This window comes from Balaenoptera acutorostrata, chromosome 10 (genome assembly GCF_949987535.1).
Source record: "Balaenoptera acutorostrata chromosome 10, mBalAcu1.1, whole genome shotgun sequence".
NCBI lineage: Eukaryota > Metazoa > Chordata > Mammalia > Artiodactyla > Balaenopteridae > Balaenoptera > Balaenoptera acutorostrata.
Genome location: NC_080073.1, coordinates 31,732,815 through 31,747,200, shown reverse-complemented (window position 1 = coordinate 31,747,200; position 14,386 = coordinate 31,732,815). Strand labels below are relative to the sequence as shown.

At 46.4% G+C, this 14,386-nt stretch overlaps 1 protein-coding gene across 4 annotated transcripts in view; it reads left to right on the top strand.

The window, feature by feature from the left end:
* FLNB (filamin B) overlaps nt 1–14,386 on the top strand; it is a 151,689-nt gene that overhangs the window by 101,214 nt on the left and 36,089 nt on the right. Inside the window, exons 25-34 of one of the 4 annotated variants that reach the window (XM_057554651.1) lie at nt 79–246; nt 1,310–1,402; nt 2,198–2,321; nt 3,335–3,491; nt 4,888–5,077; nt 6,873–7,120; nt 9,781–9,852; nt 10,581–10,683; nt 11,392–11,532; nt 13,878–14,006. In XM_057554651.1, the coding sequence (XP_057410634.1) occupies nt 79–246; nt 1,310–1,402; nt 2,198–2,321; nt 3,335–3,491; nt 4,888–5,077; nt 6,873–7,120; nt 9,781–9,852; nt 10,581–10,683; nt 11,392–11,532; nt 13,878–14,006 (1,425 nt within the window). The remainder of the gene's footprint in view (nt 1–78; nt 247–1,309; nt 1,403–2,197; nt 2,322–3,334; nt 3,492–4,887; nt 5,078–6,872; nt 7,121–9,780; nt 9,853–10,580; nt 10,684–11,391; nt 11,533–13,877; nt 14,007–14,386) is intronic. The other 3 variants (XM_057554653.1, XM_057554652.1, XM_057554654.1) reach the window with 3 other exon arrangements.

Below are 14,386 nucleotides of genomic sequence, written 5' to 3'. Positions count from 1 at the left end.
GCAATTCTGGGTGCACACAAGGCGGGTCTCCAGGCACTAGCGGGGGCTGTACTTAGAATCCTGTGACCTCTTTTCTAGGCAGCCCCTTCAGGGTTCCTGTGAAGGATGTTGTGGACCCCAGCAAGGTCAAGATCGCTGGCCCTGGGCTGGGCTCGGGTGTCCGAGCTCGTGTCTTGCAGTCCTTCACAGTGGACAGCAGCAAGGCCGGCCTGGCCCCACTGGAAGTGAGGGTCATGGGCCCACGAGGTAAGTACACATCCTGCCTTCCTGCTGACACTCACCTGCCCTGGACGGGGGCAGCCATGACCCAGAGCAGGCACTTTGCTTTTGAGTTGAGTCATGAACTTTAAGTGAAATTTCTTAAATTACTTTATTGCTCCATGTTCTAGCTAAACAGTAGAAGTTTATGCTTAAAAAGTTGGCAGGCCTGTTATTTTTCTAGCGGCCTGACTTTTCCATCATTTAATAATATGACCCTAAATGTCTTTTTAAAATTTTGTTTTATTTTTTTAGAGTAGCAGGATGAAGCAAGTAGTATCTGGGCTCTCACATGTAAAATTATCGCAACTGCTTAATTATGTGTTTCAGCATTTGTGAGGTGACTGGGGTGGGTCTGGATTTGCGTGGGTGTTGGATTTGGTGCTCATGTGGGAACACACCCCAAATTTCTGGAAATGAGCAATACTCAGCCCATGTGACACATAGCTTTGTCATTGTCCCAGCTCCCTGGAGAGAGGTGGTCTCTTGGGGAATGGGCTTTGTTGGCAATTTGGCCTCCCCTTTTGCAGCCTGGAATTTGGGTTGGGTGAGGCTAGCAGGCCATTTTGGGACAAGCCCTGATGAACGTTGAAATTTACCTTTTTCAGTAGGTGATCACACTTCCTCTTCCAGCATTTAAAATGTGCCATTCTCTGCCTAATTTCTTAAATTATCTGGATTTTTACTCAGTGATGTGTTCTTGGCTTCACAGAAGTGGCAAATGAGGGCTTCCTTCTTTGAAGAGGAACTTTCTCCTTAATGGGGTTCAGCAGGAGGTTATGCCCTTTGAAGCTCAGAGCAGAAATAGTTTTGGGGGAAATGAAGTCATAGGGCTGGAATCTGATTCCACAAAGTTACTGAGCTTCAAGACCTGTGTGTGTGTGTGTGTGTGTGTGTGTGTGTGTGTGTGTGTGTGTGTGTGTGTGTGTGTGGTAGAGGGACAGAGAGAGAGGGAGACAGGGCAGGGCAGAGGGGAGAAAGAGAGAAAAGCTTTGCTGAGATATCTACGTCTATTACAGAGGACTCTGAAATAACAGCCTTTTAATTTTAGCTGATGAGACGGATTCCCAGTCAAGGCTCAGCCCCTTGAAAGCCATGTCAGAGTTCTTTAAACGGGACCTGAAGGGTGACTTTATGGAGACAGGTTTGCATTTTCCTATTAGCTGCTGCTCTGATTTATGTAACCCGAATGCCTCTTGCTGGCCTTACCTCTGAAATTGCCTTGTACCTGCCTCATCTGCATTGCTTAATGAGTATGCCACACTTTGATTAATCTACCCTTCACTTGACGCATCCTGACACTCATGTTCAGAACTGGGATCTAGAATCTACCAACCTAATGCATGCCTTGATTATGCTTTAACGTGATCTCTAACCATCCCCTGTAGATATCACATTGAGAGCCCTCTCACCCTCATGAGATTAGCACCCTCACCTGCCCTGCACCCTACACCCAGCATGCTGCTGCCATGATGGTCTTTGCTCAAAGGTGGATACAAGTTTTAACTGGCTGGCCCATTGGTTAAATTTGGCTGTTCAGAGTTCTGGACTCTTTGACCCTTTCTTGGCTGTAGAGTAAAATTGCCACATCCCAAGCATGCCTAACCAGCTAGAAAGGATGCTTGTCTGCAGCAAGCATCTTCACCATATGCCCTCCAGCAACAAGTGCAGGCAGTCTCCTTAATTATACTCTAGGTCCGACTGAGTGTAGTTCAGCCAACAGAAAGCTAAAGGTGTCTCTTAGGGTCATTTCTGCAACTATGAATTGGGGAATCTCTCTCCTGTGATTTCTTAGGCCTCTGATTATGGCCTGCTTGCCTTTGTGTTATTAGTGGAAACCAATAGCTCTCATGGATGAATGTGATCCTTTATGAACTCAGCCCAGGTGGAGTGAAGGGGAAGCCAGGCAGTTCCTCAGCCCTCTCATCTCTGTTCTCAGGTCTGGTGGAGCCGGTGAACGTGGTGGACAATGGGGATGGCACACACACAGTGACCTACACCCCGTCCCAGGAGGGGCCTTACATGGTCTCTGTTAAATATGCTGATGAGGAGATCCCTCGTAGGTAAGCTTCTGTCACTTAGGGAAGGGGTTCAAGCCCACCCCTCTGGTGACCAGCACTGCTCTGGTGGCCCACCCATCCATTCGTCTGTCCATGTATCCATCCATCCGTCCACCCACCCACGCATCCATCCATCCACTCATTTACCCATCCATCCATCTGATCAGCATCACTGAGAATCGGCATGCTCTGCACAGGTGTTAAAATACACTAGCCTTGATATTTGTGCCTCCTGCTCTCTTGGTGCCCCCCCTACATTTGTTCCTTTCAGCCATCTTTAATGTAACGATGAGCTGAAATTAAGGAGTGCGTTAGTTCATCAAGGTCTTCTTTCTGGTGACCATGCAACTTGTTTTCTGATTAGGGCAAAAATTTTTACTTCTTAATTGAGAATTTGGTTGACCATAGCATTCCCAGAAGGTGTTGGATGAAAACCTGTTCCTCATTCCTGTTAATAGAAAAAATGTTGCTTAAGCTCTTTACCTCTCAGAAGAGACTCCAAAGATTTTTTTTATCATACTTAGAATTTAAAAGTTTCACTGGTGCCCCAAGTGTACATATTTTACATGAAAATATACATACAGCTCTAGCTCTGTGGAAAGGTATAATTTATAAATTACATTTATGTGTTACTTGACTAATAGGTCTTACATCATCTAAAACATACTAAAAATAGAAAATAAGAGGACAAGATAATATTGAAACATCGGTTTTTATATTTTTTCTTTCCATTTTGGTGATCATGGTGTTAGTAAAACAAAAGTGGGTTAAATGTGTTTAACCCCATGTTTCCCAAACTAATTTGGAAATTAGTTTGTATCCCATGGAATGCACTTAGGGAAAGCTGATCTGTTGTATGATGGTTACATGGTTGTAAATTTCTGCTGGATTTGGCACTTAGGTCTTATATGCTGTAGATATCCTCCCTCTCAATCCCAGTCTCTTGTGTAAGAGAGGTCAGATGTAGCTGGGTTGAAATGTATCTATACTGAACTGGGGTGTGTATGTCTGTCAAGTCCCTTTAAGGTCAAGGTCCTTCCCACATACGATGCCAGCAAAGTGACCGCCAGTGGCCCTGGCCTCAGTACCTATGGTGTGCCTGCCAGCCTGCCTGTGGAGTTTGCGATCGATGCCAGAGATGCTGGGGAAGGCCTGCTTGCTGTTCAGATAACGGTAACCTTGAATGATTTTTCTGGAGCCAAACTTCATTAATAAGACCTAATTTCTCAGCCAGGGATAAGAACCAGGATTTTAACAACTAATTTCTAGCCTCACGCAAATGTTTGTCTGATTTCCCCACTAGAGAGTCAGTAATTGTACAGGACAGCAAACAGGCTTGCCTGAGAAGTCTGATTGTATAGCTTCACGTACCGCATTTTGGTGAATCTCATATATTTTGCTCTCTATTATATCTATTCCTATCTTTTTATGTTTGAATGTTTAAAATTACCCTTTGGATTAGTTAAGACTAAGTTCTGCTGCATATCACAGTCAACCCTCAAATAAGAGTGGCTTAAGGGGGCTTTCCTGGTGGCGCAGTGGTTGGGAATCTGCCTGCCAATGCAGGGGACACGGGTTCGAGCCCTGGTCTGGGAAGATCCCACATGCCGTGGAGCAACTAGGCCCGTGAGCCACAGCTACTGAGCCTGCGCGTCTGGAGCCTGTGCTCCGCAACAGGGGAGGCCGCGAGAGTGACAGGCCCACGCACCGCGATGAAGAGTGGCCCCCGCTTGCCACAACTACAGAAAGCCCTCGCACAGAAACGAAGACCCAACATAGCCATAAATAAATAAATTAATTAATTAATTAAAAAAAAAAAAAAGAGTGGCTTAAACACATGGGATAGTTCTCTCTTGTTAGAGAGGCCCAGAGGCCGGGCAAGGCGCCTGGATGCTGTGTGGCTTATCAAAGAAGCAGGGTCCATGCCACCTCTCTGCTCCTCTGTCCTGACGTGTGGCTTCTGTCCCTAAGGTCTCCTCCTGGACCACGAGCCTGCTGGTGCTCTGGCCATCCAGTCCACATGGCAAGCCAGAAAGAGGGAGAGCAGAAGGGACAATGGGAGCTTCCAACTCAATCAGCTCTCTTAAGAAGCCCTGTCAGAAGTCCCTCATGAGACTTCCACTCTCTTCTCATTTGCCAGAAGTTTGTCATAAGTCCCATGACTGTACCTAGTGGCCAAGGATACTAGGAAGTGGTGTCTCGTATTCTGGAAGCAGCGCACCTAGCTAAGAATTAGGTTCCTATTAGTAAAGAGGAAAAGGAGAGTGAAGGTGATGGTGCAGAAACAGGAGCCTCTGCCCCCTTGTCTCCCTAGATTTCGATGGATTTGGAGCTAAAACTGTTTGTTCCCTTGACAGAAAATTCACTAAAAATTGACCATGTCCATCACAGTGTTAGAGGGATCTATGACCCTCTGCTCCCACCACCTCCCAAAATGTATTAAGCCGGTAATTCTTTTTTCCTCCCACTAGAGGCATTAATTAATGAGCAAAATGTGTCAAGGTTTTCTTTGAACGGCTTCTACATCTTGATGACAACATCCTAAATAGCATTTCTCTGTGATCCACAGGACCAAGAGGGAAAACCCAAAAGAGCCATCGTCCATGATAATAAAGATGGCACATACGCTGTTACCTACATCCCTGACAAGACTGGACGTTATATGATTGGGGTCACCTACGGTGGGGATGACATCCCGTTGTCTCCCTACCGCATCCGGGCCACACAGACGGGCGATGCCAGCAAGTGCCTGGCCACAGGTGAGTGCAGCTCAAGGACAGCAGTGTGTGTTTTGGCATCAGAAAGCCAGTGGCTGCCACTTAATAGCTGTGTGATCAGGGCAAGATGCTCAACCACTCTTAGCCTCAGGCAGACTTAGATGGAAGATCTTTTTGGAAAACATTTAAGTTCACGAAGCTCTTCCAAGGATCAGAGGCTGTTTCGCAGTGCTATTGCAGAGATTAGATGAGGTCAGGCATGAAAAGTGCTTAGCACAGTGCCAGGCACGTGGAAACTATTACAGTTACTTTGGAAGTGGGTGATTGTTGAGATTTCAACTGTGATGGTGGCTCCCATGAAAAGCATCAAATTTATGCCTTTCGTGAGTAGATGGTTTAGTTATTCGAGATATATTCAAGAGCATTTCAGGCCAGGGCTAGAGAAGCACATTAAAGGATCTAGGTTTTTCCTCAACACTCAGGACTTACATCTGAGTCTCTCGGGAATTCTCCAGGAATATTAGAGCGTAACAGTTCCTTCCGTTTCTAAGACACCACCAGTTGAATATCATGGGCAACTCTGATGCTGCTTCAAGCAGATTTCAAACCATGAATCCCCATCTCTGAAATGAAACTGAGTTGCTTCTCTTTAAATAAAACTAAACAGAGGTCCACCCTGGATGTGTCCTATTTCTCTCATATCTCATCTTCTTCTGAAAGGAGAAAATCTTTCGGCTTTCAGGGTAAGGTTGTAAATTGCTCAGCTTGGCTCTTTTTGGCTCATCCACCACAAGACTGAGAAGTTTTGTAACGATGGCCAGTCTGCCACCTCCTAGGTCTGTGCTGTTCCAGAGACAACTGGGTTGTCTTTGCTAACCTGAGGGCATGTGAATACTGGGTGGGAACTTCCTCCTGGCTTTCCAGGCTCTCCTCCTTCCCGAAGCTCAGGCAGGATACTCTGCTCAGCCTGGGGGCTCCTTTGGCCCTACCTCTCAGTCTGTCATTCAGCACCAAACTTCAGTCTTCCCTTACTACTCACTGTCTCAGCATGTTCTTGTCACTTCCTGTTGCTTCTACACACTTTGCTTTTTTTTTTTTTTGCCAGGGTGCTTTTAATTCACAGTTTTTTGCACTCCCTGATCTGTGGATCCTCAGTAAAGGGGTGCCACAAGTCAGAGAGACAGACAGATAGACGGGTCATCATTTGGAGACAGAGGTTGTAAGTCTTCCCTAGCCAAGGGTACCCAGCCTTCAGAATTCAGCCATTTCCCCTTTCTCAGGAAGCCCTCTGTCAATGTGGCAACCCTGGGATATAAATTCATAGAACTTTTTATAGATGTGCTGCAGGATGCTTCTTTGAAGAACCATTGATTATTTTTTTGATAACTTAGTCCCCCCTCAGTGTTTCCAACACAGAACGAGCTGTCATTCTTGGTGTCCAGTCTGCATGCATCTGCCCTGTTAGTTTTTGAGCATATTGAGAGCTGAGACTGTGGTTTGCTCACCTTTGTGTGTATCTGGCACTTAAGAAAATGCCCAATATGTGTTTGCTGATGAAAGTTGACCTTCATCCCCATACACTTGAATGCTGGCAAAGCTGGTTTAACATATGGTTATCACTCGGAACTTGCAGATACACCTTATTTAATAAGTAATGGATAGAATGCTCCCTGGAGCAGCATCTTCCCCAGGGCATCTCTGGGACATCCCTCTGCACGGTGGCAGTTGAAGGTCTAACATTCACAGATACAACACGAACGTGTGTGATTTGTTCGTGGGCCTCCAGCTGCTGTCCATGGCTGAAGCTTCCATGCTCTCCTCCTAAACTTTTCTCCAGGTCCTGGAATCGCCTCCACTGTGAAAACTGGCGAGGAAGTGGGCTTTGTGGTAGACGCCAAGACCGCCGGGAAAGGCAAAGTGACCTGCACGGTTCTGACCCCGGACGGCACTGAGGCTGAGGCTGATGTCATCGAGAATGAGGACGGCACCTATGACATTTTCTACACGGCCGCCAAGCCGGGCACCTATGTCATCTACGTGCGCTTTGGTGGCGTTGATATTCCCAACAGCCCGTTCACTGTCATGGTAAGGAAAATTCCTTCTCTAGAGCATGCTGTTGTTAGCAGGAACAGTAACGACTGCTGTTTGTTAAACCCTGGCTGAGACATCCCCCGCCTCTTTTTTTTTCTTTTCTGTAAAAAAAAATTGTCTTAAGCAGTCATGACCTTGCAGAATCCTGCAGTAATCTCTAAAAACCCAGGGACCCTTTGGCTCTAAGGGGTTTTAGGAAATCACTGGTAACCAAAGTGTCCATCATGCTTAAGGATCTTAGGCAATGTCCTGGCCTAAGCCCAGCTCAGAAAGATACACTTTGACAAAAACATCTATAAGTAAAACATTACGGTTTTTCATCCTGCTAGTTCTTCGGAGGAGAGAGGTTCCCGAGGCTGTTATGTCTGGAGACTTGACTCTGATATCCCAGGACTCAAAGTACCTCCAGTTGTGTTTTGGAAAGATTCAGACTTTGTTGATGAGGGGGAAATAACTTGTCTTTTTGAAGCTAGGAACATCTGGAATAAAAGAAAACCATTATGCAAAACCTCTGAGCCAGAGAATGGCTAGGCCCTTTAATTTTGAAATCTGAGTGACTTTTAGATCTTCCTTTGATTATTAAGGTTCTTCAACCAGGAAAGGGGTTAGAAACCTTAGGAGCAGTCCTTCATTTAACCCTTAAAACTAAGCATTGTTGGCCCTTTTACAAATGCTGTATAGGAGCGGGGATCAGACTCAAGTCCACTGAACCCAGACTGCCTGCTCTGGACAGCTGCTGAGCGCCATCCCCACCTGTGTCCTTTGATGCCACGGGCAGCAGACCACAAAGTTTACAGAACTCAATGCCTGGCCCCATGCACAGCCTACAAAGCTCCATCTAATGATTTCACTTTATGCAGCAGCAGAGAAGGACACGGAGACTCCATTCCAGACAGAAGCCCATGTCTGTCTCCCACTCTATAATCTGCTGTACCTTTATTCTTTTCCATAGATGTTTGTTTATCTGTAAACGTTGTGCCAGAGACCTGGATCCTTTTTATGTCTCAAGGATGTAAACACTTTTGGCACTGTTAACTTGGGAGTATTTTTCTCCTCAGGGGAGAAAAAGATGCAGCTAGAAAGTTTATGTCCTTCTTATTTACAGAGAAGTCCCAGTTGTAGTTTTAAGAATCTGTTTTTAGCCCACAGGAGTTTTTATCTGGTTGGTTAGAATTGGGCAGAGGTCACAGCCCTGCTGGTGGGATGAGCGGGAGATAAGAGACCACGTTTGGAGGGTGTGAGTGAGGAAATCAGGAAGAAAATACCAAGGACCGTTTTAGCAGATGAGTCAGAAACCTGTGGTGGAGGCCACCAGACTCATTAGGAATGAATGTCCATTCAGCCCCGGAATGCACACAAAGCAAGGATCCTTCGTGTAAACGCACTACCCCCCTAACAACTGCTGAAGGCAGAAAGGGATGACACTCAGGGCACTTGCTTTAGGTCTTCATTCTCCCATTCCTAGCTTCCTCCAGCCTTACCTAGATGGGCCCACTTTCTATTCATTGGCCTCTTGGGGCTAGGTTTGCTGTCTTCCCCTGTAGACTTGGGGCCAAAAGGACATTGAACACGCTGTACTGCCTTTGCAGCAAATGTCTGCAGGAACCCCAGCAGGCTGGTTCAGTTAAATACATCTCACAAACGTGCACAGCAAGTCACGGGTCTAGCAGCTTCTCTGCCTGTCACTGTTAAGAAGTCACTGATCAAAGGCTATAGCGTAGCCACTGAAAGATCTTCCCGACTGATGTGTCCCGGAGTCGCCCAACCTGAGATGGTCCAGAGGGTGGGGGATAGGGCTGTTGCAAATGTTGAAGCTTACAAAGCTGCCTTTGTAAGTGAAGCCCCCTTTCTGAGATGCCAGAATACACAAAAGGGGCTAAACATGGGCACGGAAGTTTTCCTCCAGAAGGGAGGCTTTCCAATTCTTTTATTGTGGAAGAAGAGGGAACTGAGAGGGGACCCATCCCTTATCAGGGTGATTGGATCAGGAACACAAAGTCTCTGGCTTTTAAAAAATGAATTTATAAAAACTTTTAGAACATAACTATAGACACATACCAAGTAACAAGAGACCCCTTTCCCAATTTCATGCTCCAGGGATGACCAGCATTAGGTTTTTTCCTGACATACAAGAAACATGTCAGTTTTGTGCATGAGATTAACCATGCACATTGCTTTGCAACTTGCTTCCTTCCCTCGAGATGCTGTAAATACCCTTCCATATTAATTGATCTGACTTGATCGCCTCTTCAGAATGGCTGCACCGGGGTCCACTGTACAGACTTATGTAATTTACTTAACCGACTCCCTTACAGATGGACATTTAGGTTATTTCAGCCTTTCCCAACAGGGAATGGCTCCAGTAAAATCCTTGGCACACATGACTTACCTATAGACTTTCCTGCCAGTATTTCTATAGGCTTGCTTCCCTAAAGTGGGTCATGGGTTCAGAGGGCGTGTGGATTTGACATTTGAAGAGGAAATGCCAACTTGCTCTCCACAATGGTGGGAAGAAGGTAGGCTCCCACTACAGGGAGTAGCTCTCTGCTATGCAAGACAGATGGGGGAGGAAGCAGCCCTCGGGTTGTAGAATCTACTGAGTCGCGATGCCCCTCAATGTGATTCCCAACTAATTTCCATTTGCCACTGACCAGGCCACAGATGGGGAAGTCGCAGCTGTGGAGGAGGCACCGGTAAATGCATGTCCCCCCGGATTCAGGCCCTGGGTACACTTTTTGGTTTTTGTTTTTATTTTTCCCTTTTCCATGTCTTTGTTTACTCAGCCTTCATTGCAGAAAAGCTGCAGCCTGCTTTTGGGGATTGCTTAAGCCCTCTGGGTGTCCTGGTCATTGGTTTGTCCCCACTGATCAGTGCATCACAATGATCCCGGCTTTCTCTGTAATGAGACCCACCCGTGTCATCGTACGCGCTCCACGAATCGCCCACCACCATGTCTGTGATCACGCTCGGTGCAGTTTGTCTCCACGTTTAAAGAGAAAGATGGACAGCTGTCTCAGCCCTCCTGCTGACTCTAAAAGCCACCACTTGCACATTTGGTTTCTGTTCAGGGGGAAAGCCACCGCTGCTACTTTCTGCCACTTAAAACGCACCTTCTTTTCCAGGCCACAGGCAACTAAACCTTTCCAGGTGGAACCTCTTGGGACTCACAGACATTGCTGTCTCTCACTTTTCCGCTTTCCCATGGGCGCTGCTGGGAATTTCACAAGCAAACAGCCTAGGGATTTTTAGCAATTGGTCAGCATGATTCCTCCAATTCTTCAGGTTCTGCTCTGGCCCCGGAGCCCGTTAGCCAAAGCCCGCAATGCATGGACAGCCGCATCCCCAAATCCTGGCTGTACGCGCTTGCAAAATTCCCAGTTGCTCTGCCCCCTGTAACTTCCCCAGCTCACACTGTTGTCCACTTTACCCAGTGACCGCTGCTTCCTGTTTTTAGGTAACTGAAGAGGCCTATGTCCCAGTGAGTGACATGAATGGCCTGGGGTTTAAGCCTTTCGACTTGGTCATTCCGTTTGCAGTCAGGAAAGGAGAAATCACCGGTAAGCACTGTCATGAAAGCCGTCTTGTTCTCACTCGCTTGCACTAGCTCTCCAAACAGTGCGCAGGAGCTGGTTCCACATGTCCCCCAGACCTGGGGTCCGGAACCCAGCATCCCTGGGTCAGTCCATGAGCCCATGGGATTGCAGAATGTTCTGTGTGTATATGTGTATCTCAGAAGAGGTGGTTCATTTATAACTTGCATCCTGGAGAGAGGGCCGGAGATGCTCTGTAGGGGGAGAACCGCTGTGTTTAGATCGCTCTCGACCATCACGTTCCTACTCCCCCCTTTTCTTGCCTTCTCTTATTCTTCCACTTTTCCAGATGTGACATTGACACTGAGGTCTGTTGTACTAGAGTTACTTCCTCTCCTAGCCTCCTTTCAATGCCTGCTTCTCTTTGAGTTGACGCTTTGCCAATCCGATTGGTCTCATGGTCTTCTCAAGTCCTGTTTGAGCTTCTAATTTGTCACTACAAAAGTAGAAGACCCTTTACTTGTGAGTTGCCTGCTGCATTTTGTGGAAACAAAATAGAACAAAATAAAGGCAGGTACGTCTCTGCTTCCGGTTGTGGAACGTGGTGTTTTAGGCAACGGTGAAGTGTTCTTGTATCTGAAAACCTTTATTGTGAAGGCCACGTGTGCCTCTGTGCTCAGCTTCTTGGGGGAAGTCTTGGTGGGCTCACTGCCCTGTCTCCATGTGCTCCAACAGGAGAGGTCCACATGCCTTCTGGGAAGACAGCCACACCTGAGATTGTGGACAACAAGGATGGCACGGTCACTGTCAGATACGCTCCCACTGAGGTCGGCCTCCACGAGATGCACATCAAATACATGGGCAGCCACATTCCTGGTAAGTCGGGCTCAGCGCCCTGGCTGACTGGCCCTGCAGGACTCCAGGGTTCAGGACGTGAACATCTGGGAGACTGTAGTCAGTCGTTCAGTCACCTGCTGTGTGGTTTTCAGTGGCAGATTTGGGAATGCAGTGTGGGCGTCCCTGCAAAACCAAACAGGCTGTGACCCCAGCAGATCCAGCTAATTTCCAGCAGGGATGACACAGCTAAGTGTCCCGGGCCACAGTGCGGGCCCTTCGGTCTGCGATTGTTTGTCTTTGTCACTATGCCAAGCATGGCCAAAGGGTGAGCTGGGAGAAAAACGTGAGGCACATCAAGGGACTTCCCAGCCGGGCCTGCAGAGCCCAGAGCAGCGTGGGACAGGAGAAGAGGTTGTGAGAAGAGGACAAGCTGCCTTATTGTCACACTGCCCTTGACAAGGAAAGCCAGCTCAAGTTTCATGTCCATCAACCAGCACAGTGTTACTCTTGTTCTTTTTTTTTTTTTTTTTTTGAGTACATAATCTATCTACATAGTTTAAAAATGATGTGGAGAAAGGTTTCCTTCCCACCCATATCCCCCATCTGCCCTCTCCTTGAACCTGACTGTTATTGATGTTTTATGCTAGATTTCAGAATATTTTTAAGACTCTACAACAGATGGGAATACAGATGTTTAATCCCTCTCCCTTTGTTGCCTACGCTACACATTATTCTGACCTGGCCCTTTTCATCTAATAGGATATCTTGGAGAACTTTGCGCATCTGAATAGTAGAGAGTGTTCATGGTGTCCGGCCGTTTGGGTGAACGTTACACATGAACCATTTCTCCCACTGGAGGACAATTGGGTTCTTCCCCACCTTTTGTGATTACTAGTCCTGCTGCAGTGAATAGCCTTGCACACCCATCATCTCACACCTGCCAGGGTGTATCTGAGATATTTGGTTCCCAGGGCAGGAATTGCAGGGCACAGGCAACAGCCCTGCAATTCTGACAGATCTCATCAAAGCGCCCTTCACCCAATCTCTTCCTGTTCACATACCCACCCGCCATGTAGGAGAGCACCTGCTTTTCCACCAATTTGCCAGTGCAATGGGCTATCAAATTTTTGGATCTTTGCCAGACTGATAGTTTAAAAAACAGTATTGCTTTGTTTGTATTTCTCCTGTGAATGAAATTGAGCAACTTTCTATATGGCTAAGTATCAATGCTATTTGTATTTCTCTTTCTCTGAACTGGACGTTTGTATCCTTGGCTCAGTTTTTCTCTTGGATTATTGGCCTGTGTCATATCAGTTTCTGAGAGCAGTCTAAATATTGGAGAGATTAGCCCTTTGTGATAGGAGTTGCAAATATTTCTCCTAGTTTGATGTTTGCTTTAGTTTATGTGTATGTGTATGGATACTATGTGTTTAAAGCAAAAATGTATTTATCTGCTTCTATTTAAACGTTCTAAAGATGCAGATACAGAAAAAGTAAAAATGTCTTTCTACCGTTTTCCTTCTACTTCCAATGCTGGTGTGTGTATCTTTTCAAATGTCTCTCTCTGTACCTACAAATATGCATGCAATTTTGTTCTATTTTAGACTGGGATAATGGTATTAATATTACATAGGAATATATTATAATGGGTATATATTATTATATAGGTATTATAATAGGTGTTACTGTTATATAGGGTATTAATATAATGGGATATTGACATTTATATAGCAATTTGCCTTTTTCTCTTTAATGCAACACATTATGGATAATCTCTCAAGTTAGTATACTTAGATCTCCCTCATTATTTTTAGTGACCTGCAAGTAGACTAATGTTTATTTAACCAACCCCCTGTTGTTGGACCCTGGGTTCTTTTCCTAATTTGCATCTGAATTCTGGAAATGGATGTACTTGCCTAGGGCTGGGAGTGGGCGTGGGTGGAGAGGACCACAGTGGGATAGATTCCTTCAGCTGGGCTCATAGACTTTGAAAGTTATGGGCAAACGGCCTTCCCAAAGGACCTTTCCAGTCACATTCCGTCTAGTAGTGGGTCATTTCTCTTCTCCATCGCTCCCCCCCGCCGCCACCCGGCCCCGGTGTAGCTGTTCCTTCCTTACTTGTCCATTTGAGCCAGATTCCCCTGCCTCAGCCCGCCTCTAGTCTGGAACACCCTGGGGACTGTTCTTCTCATGTGATCACTGAAGGGTCAATAGTGAGTAGACCCCCTTGGGTGTCCTAGGATGGGGAGCCCCACAGAGTCTGCTCTTGCCTTCTGCTCTGCCCAGGAGATGCCACACCCGCTGCTGTTAGGTGAATATCCACCCCCCCACCCCCCACCCCCGCCCATGAGTCCCAACTTTGTGTGTGTTCTTTGCAAACCTAGAGAGCCCGCTCCAGTTCTACGTGAACTACCCCAACAGTGGGAGCGTTTCTGCATATGGCCCGGGCCTCGTGTACGGAGTGGCCAACAAAACCGCCACCTTCACCATTGTCACCGAGGACGCAGGAGAAGGTACTGTGGTTCTGTGGTTCTCAGCTATCATTTGGAGAGTTAAGGGGATGCAATTCCAGGGAAGCCTTTAAAAACAAGGCTCTCGAATGGTAGTATTTGTCTTGTCTTTTTTCTCGTATAAATCTCTTACATAGAGCTCCTCTGTCTTCTACCCAAAACAGAAATTTTGAAGTCCTTCGTGTTCTGATTAAAATCACATTCATACTATGAAATGTTTTATGTGACTTGCCTGAAATTTACATGTGTTTTGATAGATAACATTTTTGGTTTTGTTCTTTTTGCACCTGTACATGTATCCACAGGGCCACATGAATCATTTAGTGGCTTATTCTAGCTCTGTGCCCATGAGCATTGTCATCACAGGAATTTCTAAATTTGCG